We start from the raw sequence: 13,984 nt of genomic DNA on the forward strand, positions 1-13,984 counted from the left end.
CTGTGTGAGGAATTGGATGAATCATTTTCCACCCTTGGAGTCATAGTCATGCGCTCTCCCACATGCTCAGTCATGACTGATGCATTTATTTCTCACCTGCAGGAGCACGGCCTGGTACTGACACTGGCTCAGAAGCTCCTGCAACACTGACAAAAAAGGATTAACTGCAGCTGGACGCCTGTATTTGCCAGTAACAGGAAACTGACATTCCCAGTGATAAACAGTCCAGAAGAACTGGAGCCCTACACTTCATTTTTATCTTCCTTATTTGTCCAAGATTTGCAGCATAACTATTTTCTAACTCTTTATTAGTAATTTACATTCATGCAGCATTACGTCTGTCCCATCCTTCCAAATAATGACATCAATTCTCTGGGCCAGTGACAGCTAGAGGTGCAGGCCAAAAATCGGCGTCCCAGGCCACCAGAGTAGCAAATGCAATAAAGCCTACCTCTGTAGCTTGAGAATTAGTTAAGACATGCAAGGTCCTGTAAGGACAATAGCGTGCAGTAAAAAGCGTGGGTGTGTGCAAGCAGGGGCAAGTGCGAGCAACAAATGGCGCACTTTAGTTTCCAGTGTCGATCCTGACTGGAACAGAACAGAACCTCTCTGAAGCTGGGGTCCCTTCCCAGAGCGCATTCCTCTCTCATCTGCAACTCATCTATCTCAGAGTCAGAGTTACAAAATAGTTAAAAAGAATTTCTTCATAGGAAATGGCTTTTCAAAAAGAACTGGCTGTAGTGGTGGAGCTGACATAAATGTGAACATAATCTCTGTGACCTGTATGTGAGATAATAAACAAAACTTCATTTCACTTAGACAAATGCAAACATCCAACATTCTTACTGACGAGCAGCTGTGGAGGAAACACTATTGGAAGCGAAGCAACATCACGTCATGCATAGTCCTTCATTCAGAAGTCATACTGAAGTAAAAGTCTTGATAGTTAAATGTTCTCAGGAGTATTTTAAATAGTTGTAATTACCTCCACTGAGGAGGTTATGTTTTCACCCCTGTCCGTGTGTTGGACTGTAAGCGAGATTGCACAAAAACAACTGGTATTGAGGATGCATTCATATTTGAAGTGGAGCTGATTTAATAACATAATAAAGTGTGTCAAATTTTATAACTTGATCACATGTTTTACAGGTAAAGTCTTTATATGTAAATTATAACTCAGATAATTGTAACAGAGTAAAATGACAATATATCCCTCTGAGCAGTTCTTGAGTAGAAGTAGAAAGAGAAATTAAGTAGAAATACTTAAGTACAAATACCTTGAAAGTCCCTTTAAATACAATGCTTGAGTAAATTGACTTTCACCATGATAAATATATTGTAGCTTGCAACTTTTGGGATATTAAATTCTGCAAAGTTAAATCAAAAACTAGAAGTGCTTATATCTATATCTGTCTTTAATTTACATTTATGTACAAAAGTAAACACCCATAGACTTACATTTACATAGTAATCATTGTAAACAGTGATGAACTCCACATCAATAGGCAAGGCTTACGTACATTGGCTTGCTCAGCATTTACCTCATGTTAGCATAAAGAGCACAGCTAGCTGGAGTCAGGGCTCGCTCTCGAGAGGATGGCTATAAGTTGAATATCTGTGATATCAGTTGTTACAGGAGCACTGTTGGACAGTGGACGTAGCTATTCCAACTGACTTTGGACGTTAAAAGCAACCTGTTGCTTGTCACTTCATATTATCAAAGCTTACTGCCTGAAGCACAAACTCAAACAGAAGAAACATTCATTCAGTGCCAGGAAATGTCTTGCATTTTGTGTGCATCAACACAAAGAAGATCCTTTATAGTGACTAGGGCAGCAACCAGCGGTAGAGTCTAAGTAGTAAGGGGCTCCACACAGATGCGGAGTAAGAGAAGTGCAGAGGAGCTCCGCTGGACGGGGGCTGTGGGATGTCCATCATCTTGTGAGGCTGTCCCTCCTCCTCGCTGCCGATAGCTCGAGTGGTCAAGAGTCTCGCCCTCGATGGAGCGTAGTCCTTCCTGTCCACGGAGGGGGGCAAAGTGGGCAGGGTGCAGGTTTCAATGTCAGGTAAACATCCCACATCGAGCCACTTAGTGAAAAGGTCGGACGTGAACTTGAGGAGTTCCTCAGGAGAAGAAGAAGATGTGGCGAAATTGGACAGGTCCATCTCCTCCAGGAACATCTGGGAGGGACAAAGACACAAGGACCATATAAAGACTTGCATTTAAAACTTTGTGTTAATATGAATGCAGTAATTAAATGACCAGAGATAATTCTGGCTTTTTGAATTTTAGTTTTTTTCCCCCCTTTTAGTTAAGTAAAGGTTTTATAATAGGAAAGAGTTGAAATAAAAACCCACCTCTGTGTTCCTGTTCTTTCTAATAATCTTATCCAGTGACTGCTTCAGGTCGAGAATGAAGGAGTGATTTAAATGCTCATCCCAGAGATTTCTGAGGAGGACGTGCCAGGAGTCCAGGAGGACGACTGCAGCAGGGAACACACAACACTGCAGGGAGAGGAACGACAACAACACAACAACCACAAAGTTAGGTTCAATGTGCAAACACGTGACAAATTACCATGAGCCACATCAATCCCTCAATTACAAGTCACAAACCATGCTACATTATAAAGCAACGGTTTGCTAAACCAAGAATTTACAAGGCCTGTCACAGCCGAGGATTAAGTAAAGCTCATGATTATATGATTAGCCTGTCAAATAAATAATATGCTTTCAGTAGAAGGAAAATAATGGAAGACTCAAGTGCTTCACATCAAACATGACTTCATCTGTTGATAGGAAACTCACCGGATCAGTGTCACACAGCATGTTTTTTGTGTAGTGGTGCACTACATAGTAATCTTTCGGAAATATTTTGCGCTGAAAAGAGAGAAAAAGGAAAGACGAAGATTAGAATGAAAGCAAGGATCAAGAATTAAAATAATATTTATGATGCAATTATCACAGTACTGAAGTTTAGCAAGGAGAGAGCTGACAAGAACAATGTAGAAAAAACGAACTAAACTTCCACTAAAACGTCTGCTAAAGGTAGAAATGGCCAAAAAGAATCTAAAAGGAAAAACAACCAGAGGTTAAACGACACAATGTTCGATCCAGGGCTCGACATGTCAGTTGTAAGTTTGTCATCTTGTGCAGGCGAGGTGAGAGCAAGCAGGGCTGTTTATTTTGGCTCTTTTATTTGAGGCTGATCGTTAACCACATAGTTAAACCCTCTAACTGAGCACAGGCAATATTAGTGAGCGAATAGTATGAACATGTGTGCTCTGCATGGTACAAACACTAAAACGGAGGCCGCATGAAATCACAAGCAAAGTTTTTTGAACTTACAAATCCAGTCGGATTAGAGTCGATGGTCGCTTTAATGTGTTGCACAACCTGCGAGTCAAAGTCACATCCACCACATTGGACTGTCCAGAGTGATAACAAAAGCAAAACTGTTTGAGAGGAGAGCGAGGAGGGACAAGAGACAGAACACAGTCAGATAATTGCTGGAAACTTTCTGTGGTTTGCAGCTTGCAGACCTATGAACACACATGACATCATTTCCTGGGACAATTCGATAATTCTCTAGAAAAAAAACACAAAGCAGGGGCTGTTAATAAATTAACCCTTAATTAAGTAAGGAAGTGGAAATGTGACTGTAACCACACGTCAGATCTGTGTTAAATCCATGATTAAATTTTTCTTTAGTAGAGCTAGAAGTTATATAATCAAGTTTATAACTATGTAATAACCAGTTATAATATTACATGTTTTGCAATTATAAGCTCTTGAAAGAAAGTTTCCAAAAAGCATAAATATGATATTGATTTGTATTCCTCACCTGGCAGTGACATCCTTTTATCTTTCTAAGAATGGACACTTCTCCATTTCTCTTGTTGATAGCAAACTCTCTGCAGACAGGTTTCAGTGTCAGTTGGTGAAAGGCTGAGTTTCCTCCACTGTGGTTTCTTCAGGGCTTGACACAGGGTGCGTTGCTGCTGCGTCTTCTCCTCCACAGCCTGATGTTTGGTCTTCTTGTTGACAGCCCTTATACATTCCTTCCTTTTGAGGTCCTTTGGTACTTTCCCCCAAAAAATGCCAGATTTATCCTCTCACGCCATCCTGCCCTCTCACTTTGGATTTTCCCACTTAATCCTGAGTGGCTGCAGCCTTTCCCTATCAGAGCTTTGGTTTGTTTTTCCTCTTTCTTTTCTTCTTTTTTTTTTTTTTTTACTATATCCCTTTCTTCCTTTCACCGCTGACCTAGAATCTTCCTGGTCGGCCTAATCTGAATCCGTCGCCTCTCCCTCAGACCTGGTTAATGGATAAAGCGGGAGAGACACTGGCCTCCTCTTCTCTGTCTCTCCCTCTGGCCACAGAGTGTGTGTCCTCACTCAGACGCTCAAAGTGAAAGTGCTTTGCTGGATGGCTCGTCTGCTCCCTTTAAGTCTCGGCCCCTCCCATCGGCACACGTTTTACCTCACTATTGACTGACCCGGCTCCCTCCCCCCTGCTCCCCACATTCCCTGACACCCACTCTCTTGCCCCCGTCCTCCTCCCACCAAACCGGGCCTGCAGGCTTAGTCATGCAGTTGGAGCGTATGTTTTTCATTTGGACTCTCCCCCACACCTCTGCGCCTCTGGTCTTTATCCTCCATTGTCAGTTTGCAATATCATCCTCTCTAATTGTCCCAATCCTTACCAAACAGGACAGAGTTGCATTGCCAGAACTTGCAAGTCATTCCACGTGTGCTGTTACTGTTAAAAAAACCTGCTCCACAGGGGTGGAGCGTTTGATTGTGACGTCTGATTCTGTGCACAGCTGTCCTCGCCCCTCAGGTCATGTTAAGCATCATGTTATTTTGGATTAACTTATGTGTCAGGAGAGAGGTTGATTTCAAGTGAGAGGAAGGAAGCACACAGTTGTTGCTTTGTGTCCAAAGGAATTGTTTCTTCCCGAGCCTTTTTCAACACACGCCAAAGGAAACAAGACGGTTTCCCAAAGTCCCATCACCGCTGGAGGCAAGAGGAAACTAGAGAGCATCAGCCTCACAGCAAGCGATGCATTAAGTCTCCCAGAGGCGTCATTAACTCCAAACCTCTTCACCTCTACAATATGTCTTAATGATGGGCATAAATACCTAGGCACCGTGCCGCCTTCCTGTTCCATACGTCACTTGCATACCGAGCGGCTGAATATGTAACTAAGTGTGGAGCTGCTGCAAATTATGTTTGGGCTTCCTTCTGTGAGGGTTGTAAAATGAAATCCGGATTCGAGTTGAATGTAGAAGCATAAAAACATAAAAGATTATAGTGAATAAAAACTGTTAAAAGTGAATAAAAACAGCAACACTTCTACTCCAACAATGCTGACCAGCAGATTCCTTTTTAATCTTAATATTTACAAACTCCTTTCAAGTGGGACGAGAACATGAGCTTTAACACAAGCGCTTCATTGGTACGGGTAAAAAAAACAAACAACTCCTGATTTAAACAAAGCCGCATGTTGCTGAATTTTATTGAGTGAAGTCTGCAAACTTCAGCAAAGAAGCAGACTTAAATAACTGTGGCATGGGAGAAAAAAACCCAGAGTGGATCAGTATGAGACTGGCTCATTAAGAAGCCAAAATCTGCTGATGTGGTCAGGCGTACTGGAGTAAAAACTTGTTATACAACCATTTTGCACACTTCAGGACACCACAGAACCTTAAAAAACCTGCTGTCTTACACCACTTGGTACTTGATGGCCGACAGCCACTTAAACAAGTGAGTGGAAACATGCAGAGGAATGCAGCTCTGCTGTTTTACACCGCCTTCAACCCCTTTATTCTTCCTGTTCACCACAAGATGGAGCCACTTTTTGAATAAAAAAAACAAGGAAGTGCAGCTGATCCCTTCACATGAATTTATTTCATTTTAAAATCAGTGAAAGAGTAAACAAAGTGCAAAGCCTTTTTGTAATAAGTTAAACTTGACATAATAGTACAAAGTGGTGGACTGCAATAATTCCCTTTGACAAATAAGAGCCCTCATAAATCATCGCAACTGTTAAAAAGGTTTCAGGGCAAAAAACATAATGAATCCCTTTTTTCTTGCACATTAGACAATAATGAATGAGCCAAGGCATCTGTCATTAACTCAGAGTCTTCTTTCATTCCACAAAAAGTCCCAACCAGTTAACAAAACTGATTCTCGCTTTCACTTTCCTTTCTTTGGTTTCCCCCTCTCTTTCCATGTCCCTTTTCTTCACCCCATGCTAACCCCCCCTCCTCCTCCTCCTCCTCCTCCTCCTCCTCCTCCTTTCTTCTCTTTGTCACTGGCTGGGGCTCCTCTCCCCTCCTCGGACCGCCGTCATTAAATGACTCTTGTAAGTTTTGCTGAGTCCAGTCATCCAGAACTTGAGAAGCCTGACATTGTCCTCTTCGCCCGGCCCAGTGGCACCAAGGAGGGCCAAGACCTTCTGCGTGTCCTCCCTCCCTCGCCCGTCCACTTTGGAGAACTTGAACAGCACTTTGACTTTGCTGAAAGAGTGAGAAGCATCTATGAGAATGTGTTCATGTGGTGAAACCTTCCCTAATACCCAAATAGTCTTCATTGAGACTGAGTGAACTTTACTCACTTCATACACTCTTCCTTCAAACACAGCAGGCAGTGAGACACCACGTCCACAGACAAGTTCTCGTTGGACAGAGCCACCTCAAGCTTGTTGAGCAACGTTGGACCTGGACAAATATATTTTCTTTATATCCTGTAGTTCCAAGAACAACCTTTCACCAAAGCTGCTCTTCATGTTTCCTTAAACTTAAAATACCTCAGAGGAGGTTTTGTTTTTTAAAACTTTTTTGCCACATATCTCAAAGCCTTGCTGATTAAACAGCTAAGATAGAATCCACGGGTGGGGCCAGGGGGCCCACAGCTAAAATGAGATTGGCCGTGAAGTGCCCCTGTCCAGTCAATAGACCCGATTTAGAAAAAACGTACATCCTCCACTGGTAGGAAGAAGGAACAAATCCTTTCTGATATACTAAAAAGTTGTGGGCTGGGATGAGGCTGAATTAAAAACTATTCTTGCTGGTACTGTTCATCACTATGTATTCAGATTGAGATTCTGATTAAACTATAATTTGCTATACAACTAAATTAAAAACTGCACAGATTGCGAAGGTATATGCTATCCCTACTTTTAATGTTTAGCCAAGAAGCATTTTACATTGAAAATGAAAGCAAACGTTAAATGAGGTGGTTGCTCACCCCTGTCAGTCGGCTGTGGGTTGGCACTGCTGATGGTGAACTGATAAAGTGAGCAGATATCCTCGTCTCCTACAGCTGAGATTTGACAGTTTCTCTCGATGCTGACATCCACCAGCACTGAAAACTCTGCAGGGTAAAATAAAAAGGTCAAATCCAAACAATGTGATCTATGTGTGAGAGACAACAATATGTAACAGAAGCATCTCTTAGGTTTCAGGCTGTAATGTCTTGTTTGAGAGACTCTCTTGTACCTGAGGAGCTGACGTGGGCAGGAATGGGCACATCTGGACTCAGACCCAGGAAGTTGCACTTGTAGGCCTCCTCATACTGACCACTGTATGGCACAGAACGCACACAGCCAACTGGGAGCAAGGACTGATGGGAGAAAGGACAGAAATTCAGAAATGAGATGCAGCAAGAAGAGAATCGTATGCAGCAAAGAACGTTGAAGTTTACACTAGTAGCCCTATTCAACTCCACAGCATGTCTTCACTTGTTCTGGGACCAAAGGGATTCTGAAATCAGGACTAAATCATGGAACGCGACAGCCCATACCCATCCTGCTGAGACAGCTGCAGGTGCACCCTGTTGAGCTGGTATTTTTTTACCGATGTGTAAAGTCAGGGCAACGTGTACATTAGTAAATATTTCCATGACACCTATTTTATTATGTCCCAAGACTGCTTTGTTCCAATCGTGATCAAGGTATCATGCGGACAGAAAAATTTTAATTAGGTCAAGATGTATAATAACCCTGGAATTACAGACCCTCCAGACACATGTGAGTTGCTAGTGTGGGAACATTTTGTACCCCCCTTCCCCCGGACAGTATGTGCAGTTGTTCTATTCCTATATTGCAATAGAACTAAAACACACAAAGGCCCAATAGCTGGAACAACGCTACCACGTAAGCGAGACAAAAGGGAATTTAAGTGCAGTCTGTCAAAGCTTAGTTACGCCCTTGAATAGAACAGGGCTGTCATACGTGTTATTAATAACACATGTGCTATTCCTGCTGTGACATGTTAACATGATTGCTATGAAAAACACCTGGGAAGCAACATGCTGCAATGTAACTGTAATCAATTACAAAAATAAAACAACAACAGTTTAAATGAACAGGAAAACATTATAAACAATCATAACCATATAATAAACAGCAACACTGTATCTCTATCTACTGTAGTGTATCCATCATAGTCTAGTGTTTTGCAAAGAAATGTAGGTGTGGAAAACATGTAGAGGCAAAGACCATTTCAGGGTGTGCACCCGTAGCGTGAATAAAAATATCTTCAGGGAAGAACAGAATATTAGAAAAGTGAAAAATGAGAACATAGTCACTAGATGTTACACGAAAATTATATTATTCCAGTGATTCTAAGATGACATTTGTAATCTATAATTTCAAACTTTAGATAATGTTTTACCATGGCTCAAATAAACAGGACCCTCAGGTGATATCACTTGTTCCAGTTCCTCTTTACCTGCTGTATGTTAATAAGACTGTGTTTCCTAATGAGGGAGAAATAAACATAGTAGTAAAGTACCTTCAGAACGATAAACGCTGATTGGATGAGTCCCGGGTGAGCGCCTCTCCATATGACCTGATTTCCCATGAGCACGTGCCACGCTAACTGCCTGAAGTCAGCCACCCCGAGAACCTTGGAAAAGATAGTCATCATCATCAATATTAACTCAATTAGGGCCACAAAACAAAACTACAGGACAGATAACCACAAAGCTAATTGAAACGATGCCTTACGGGTTCGTTCAATTTTGCTGCAGAATTTCCATAACTTTCTTTAACATTGTGAGATGCATATTTTTGACATCCTCACTTCCCATGGACTCATTTAGGGATCCTAATGAAAGCATTCTGGCAACCGACTATGCACAACAAAACAAGCTGAAAAGGTTCTTAGGTTTACCTGTCTCAAATGTCGCAGGGACCTAAATTTCGGACCAGGAATTTCCTCTAGTTTTGTGTCGTCACACAGGAAGTCATGGCCCAGCTCATTCACTGACAGGTGGCGTGACTTTGAGGACCCTCCCTCGGCTCCCTCCCAGCAGCTCATTTCCTCCTCTTGTTCTTTTGGAACCAGAGAATGATATCACAGCATGAAAAGCAATGACGAAATGATTTTTACTGGAGATTCATTACAGATATGGGGAATTCCCCAGGAAAGTCAAGAAGAGACAGGATTTGTATCACTAGTGTGTATCCTGTCCATGAAGTGATGTGCACACTCATCTCATCTTTCCAAAGCAAAAATGAAACTATACAATTATAAAGGTCACCTAAGTGCACTTTATGTATCAATAAAATGTACATATTTCATTGGTCAGACTCCTTAAAATTATAAGGATGACGGAAGGGATCTATGTATGTATTTGTTTATTATATGTGTTATGATGTATATGTGGGGTTCTTTAACGGCAAATATGGTAAATACGGGGGAAGTGACACCCCGCAGGGTTGTTTTTTTGGTTGTGCGGGCCGGCGGTGCTTCCAGAGGTTCGAGGGAATGGAGATCATTTAAGACCTACATGGGATTTTCTCGCCGGAACGGGATTATTGCCTTGGAGTCGTTTAATGGATGAACGCAAGTACTGAACATTTTCTGGGCACAAGGTGGTGAGGACAGTGTGGACTTTGTTTGGTTTGTTTGCGACAACTCACCACGCCACACCTGCAGTCTTTCTGTTTGGGACATTGCTTGGGGATTATGTTATGAACCTGGGGTGGGGAAATATTGATGTGTGTGATTTGTGTAAATAGCGTGTTTATGTTCACATGTCCGCCTTTGTTTGCCGGCACGAGCCGAGGTGATATGTGGGGTTGATGGTGTTTTGTGTAATACGGATTATTGTACGCAACCTGTTTGAGTGTATTTCGTTTATATATATATATTCATCTCATTCGTGGTGAGACCAAGCACAGGGTTATCGGTCTAGTGATCATTAGTTTATTATAATCCAGGTCAGGCAGCATGCGCCCGTACACAGCGGGCTGGGTCCACCCGTGGTCCTTAAAAATAATGTGTAGTAATTTCCCCTGGGGTCTTAAACAGGGCGAATTGTTACACAATCTCACCCCTAATAAGCAACACATTTTCATCACCTACAGTAATAGAATGCTCCTAATATAAACTAGCATATAATGGAAAAGTGGACAACCATCAAATAAACAAATTAAGGATAAAATTAAACAGCTATGTAATATCATACTACCTACAGTCATTTTCTTGTGTCTTATGTGTATTAAGCTACAGACAGAAGCTTAATCAGATTAGCAACAGAAAAAAAACTGTTTAAACACTTCCTGGCAAAACTCTGTATTCGAGAGCAAGGGTAAAGTGAATCACTGTTTTTCTGGCCAACTGTCGCCACAGTGGCTGACCCAGTGAATCAGAATTTCCTTTAAGTCTATTTCATCCTGATGATAAAACCAAGAGACATTGTGCAAAACATGACCTCAGCCTAGTCATCCCTCATTCAAGCACCTTAACGTGGGCTACAAGGAAAAACATGTTGAGGCATTGCGCAGGTAAACAGAGTTCTTTTAGTCTGATAAACTCTTATGAGGCATTTATTTGTTCAGATTTTACAGAGTTACATGGCTCAGTAAAGTAGCTCTATGCTAAATATGTATAATCCCATTGAATTATGAACTATGTCTGTACCTGTCTGTCTCTCTATAAGCACCAGGGTGTCTTCAGTGGGGGCCCCCTCCAACAGCTTCTCTGTCAGACGGCTGCCACAGGCCTTCAGCAGCCTGGGAATACGGTGAAAACACACGTCGGTAAGTCCAGGTGAGTGACTGCAAAAAGCTCACATTGAAAAAGACCACAGCATGTATGTCATAGTGGGACTGACAGTGGATCAACTCACCAGCTAAAGGAGGAGTGCAGGCTGGCCCAGAGGTTGGGATGCTCGGTGAGAGAGGTTAGCGATCGGGCTGCGTTGCCACTCCTTTGATGTGGGAAAACTGCTGGGGAAAAAGCACTGTTCATCCTCACAGCTCGCTGGGGGCAAACTCCTTGTTCACTGTCAAACACCTGATGCAGAGCACAGATACCAAGACATTAGGTGTTGGGATAAATAAGAGAATTAAGTCTTTATATTTGTATTTGAGAAAAACTGAGTAAATATATGTAGTGTCCTACCTTGAGAGCAGTGCTTTGCAGGCTCTGTATTGTGAGTTTAAGGTGGCGTAACAGAAAAGGCCAAGAGTTGATTAGGTATATTCTGTCCATGGCTACCATGACAATACTGTACCACCGCTGAAAGCCCCTGGCCAAGCTGTCTTTGATAAAGAAGGTGTGTGAGAACACAAAACCGTGTTGCTCATCTCCAAAGAAAATTGGCCCTTCACGGCCAGGACACACCTGACAAATCAGACAGAGAGAGTTAGAGGAAGGATGTGAGGAGATGATGGAATTAAACAGACAAATGTGTTTGTTAATTCAGTGCATGACATGTGTGACTTACAGGCACACACACACATACTAATGCAGACGTACATCACTGTTTACCTCACAGCTGAGGCTGCGTACACAAGCTTGGCGTACAACGCTGAAAAGCTGTGGCTCTCTGGGATGCTGGTGGCTCAGGAAGCGAATTCCCGTTTCATCATCAATGCTCATGAAGCCCGGGTGAGACACAGGTAGAGATCGGCATCCCTGTGAGGCAGAGAGAGGAAGAGAATGAGCACTTTGAGATACACGGCAGGAAAATGAATTAACACACAAACCAGAGAGTTAAAGCTTAAGTGTGATGTATAGAGAAGGGTGGGTCTGATCAGACTGAGGCAAGTATAACCTCTGGCAAAGAGGTCATGCTTTGGTCTGTATTTAATGTTGGTTTATTGTTGTTAACAGGATTATGCAAAAACTTCTCTACTTTATTGACAATTAAATATGGGGAGAGGTGGGGCATTTCAAATCTGCCATTTTTGTGTGTGCAGTTCGGTGTCATACTTTCACCAGTGTTTATTTGTCTGATAGTTATCCTGATAATGCAAAAACTATGGAATGGATTAATATGAATCTTGAACAGAGGTCAGTGAAGAACCCATTCAACTTTGACGTGGATCTGGCTTTTGTAACTTTGCAACATCTTCAACAATTTCACAGGGAATACTTCATAGATCTTTATGACCATAATCAGGCATGTTTATGGGACTGAGATCTATGAGTGTGTATAATTAGGTGCGGTCTGGTTTAATTCAAGGGGACTGTTGGCCCCTGGCAGAGATATGCACTGTCTGATATAATAATAATAATAATATCATGGTGAGTTGACGCTCTGGCCTCGAAACCACCACATCCGCTCACCTCACACATTTCTCCTCTCTGAGTGGCCGAGCTGTTGGCTCTCATGGTCAGCCCTTCACCTTCCCGGTCACCGTCCCGGTCCCTGTCCCCGGGGGCTGGGACCCCTGCATGGGACGCGGGGGACGGGGATGGAGGGTGCAGGGCTTCAGTGCAGAACAGTGTCCTGGGCCCGTGGAGCTCACAGAAGTGACAGAGGGCCACCAGAGCATTCATCTGAGAGACAGAGAACAGGGTTAGGTAGGATTTACTGAGGCGCGGGTGTCAAACAGTCAGTTCATCCCAATCGTCTGTCACTAACAGGCTCAACACATGGTCACAGTTAGCTAGTTTTTCTTTTTTTTTAAACACATATTTATTGGTTTTGTACATTTACATCGAATTTACATACATACAAGAACCATCCCCAACCTGAACATATGGCAGTATAAAATAACAGTAAATAATATACAAATAGTTATGATTAAAACATAAATTCAAGAAGAACTTAACGTTTCCTACCTTGTCTTGACTTTCAGTTCAACTAATGACTGGAGCTCAGAGCTGCTTCTCATGACACTAGTCGCAGTGTTTACGTCCAATAAGCCCTGATATACAAAAGCAGCATATTCAAAACAGTGGTTTGAAACAGACCCTGTGTTTGAATACAGTCGGTTTTTCAAAGCTGCGCGTCCCTCAGTGTTTCATGTTGAGGTCTCCTGTTCTTTTGTTTCCCTGTCGCTTCCTCATCGTGTTGTTTCCTCTCCTTGTAGCCGCTAAGCTAACAGACACAAACACAGCGCGTCACGTGAGGAGGCGCAGTCACGCGCTCCAGCCGCGGTGGTGACTCATGGCTGCCGTGCTGCGTTCAAGAACACACCGGGAAAAGGGGGGTGACAGCACAGACGACCTGACACGTTGAGTGTTTCAGAGAAGAGCTGGAGCTGTATCGATCCCATTTTGGGGGAAATCCACTTGCTGAAAATTCAAATTAAATTATAAATACAGAGAATATATACAGAATATACTCCTTTCACGACGGAAATATTGTTTTTAGATAAATGTACATGGGTTAAGTGTAAGCGGCACAGGCACGAGGATGTAAACTTTATTTTGTGCATTATCATAAGGAGATATTGAAATAATTATATATATATATAATGAGGCAACAGAGGCTGCTGCTTCTAAACAGTGAGTGAAATCCATATATATGTTACATGGATAATGTGCAAAAGGACGCCAATGTCATAGTTACTATTTTGAGTTCTGGAGAAATTTGTTTCCATCTGTGACCACCCATAACAATGGTTTAACCTAAAAATTGGTGGCTGACAGTTTTTAACCCACATCTCATAGATACAGCATTCACTGCAATATTTGAAATCATATTTTATTTAAAAACTTGGGTGAATCAGGAG

General features: G+C 42.3%; 2 protein-coding genes across 3 annotated transcripts; both read right to left on the reverse strand.

The window, feature by feature from the left end:
* Positions 1–1,397: 1,397 nt before the first annotated feature.
* Positions 1,398–4,432, reverse strand: zgc:174888 (uncharacterized protein LOC558116 homolog). The gene is made up of 5 exons (XM_062399673.1): positions 3,845–4,432; positions 3,349–3,455; positions 2,809–2,880; positions 2,359–2,505; positions 1,398–2,181 (listed from the first exon to the last, which is right to left on the reverse strand). The coding sequence occupies exons 1-5, from the start codon at positions 3,855–3,857 to the stop codon at positions 1,828–1,830; spliced, it is 693 nt and encodes a 230-aa protein (XP_062255657.1). The 5' UTR covers positions 3,858–4,432; the 3' UTR covers positions 1,398–1,827.
* Positions 4,433–5,894: 1,462 nt separating this feature from the next.
* flcn (folliculin) lies at positions 5,895–13,461 on the reverse strand. 2 transcript variants are annotated; one of them, XM_062398720.1, is made up of 12 exons: positions 13,089–13,461; positions 12,591–12,803; positions 11,790–11,936; positions 11,421–11,642; positions 11,146–11,312; positions 10,938–11,029; positions 9,183–9,343; positions 8,802–8,915; positions 7,506–7,629; positions 7,255–7,380; positions 6,623–6,725; positions 5,895–6,524 (listed from the first exon to the last, which is right to left on the reverse strand). In XM_062398720.1, the coding sequence occupies exons 2-12, from the start codon at positions 12,801–12,803 to the stop codon at positions 6,317–6,319; spliced, it is 1,677 nt and encodes a 558-aa protein (XP_062254704.1). In that variant the 5' UTR covers positions 13,089–13,461; the 3' UTR covers positions 5,895–6,316. The 2 variants fall into 2 exon arrangements, with proteins under 2 accessions (XP_062254704.1, XP_062254703.1); XM_062398719.1 differs by having other exon boundaries at positions 11,778–11,936; positions 13,089–13,460.
* Between the last annotated feature and the right edge of the window lie 523 nt (positions 13,462–13,984).

The sequence above is a fragment of the Platichthys flesus genome, chromosome 11 (assembly GCF_949316205.1).
Source record: "Platichthys flesus chromosome 11, fPlaFle2.1, whole genome shotgun sequence".
Classification (NCBI taxonomy): Eukaryota; Metazoa; Chordata; class Actinopteri; order Pleuronectiformes; family Pleuronectidae; genus Platichthys; species Platichthys flesus.

Coding starts and splice junctions, on each gene's coding strand:
- zgc:174888 (XM_062399673.1), bottom strand. Junction 2,881..3,348: donor ACTCTAATCCGACTGGATTT/GTAAGTTCAAAA, acceptor CTCTCTTTTCAG/CGCAAAATATTTCCGAAAGA. Junction 2,182..2,358: donor GAAAGAACAGGAACACAGAG/GTGGGTTTTTAT, acceptor TGTCCCTCCCAG/ATGTTCCTGGAGGAGATGGA.
- flcn (XM_062398719.1), bottom strand. CDS start 12,803: ATGAATGCTCTGGTGGCCCTCTGTCACTTCTGTGAGCTCCACGGGCCC. Junction 11,313..11,420: donor TGCAAAGCACTGCTCTCAAG/GTAGGACACTAC, acceptor GCTCTGCATCAG/GTGTTTGACAGTGAACAAGG. Junction 7,630..8,801: donor CAGCGTTTATCGTTCTGAAG/GTACTTTACTAC, acceptor TTCTCCCATCAG/TCCTTGCTCCCAGTTGGCTG.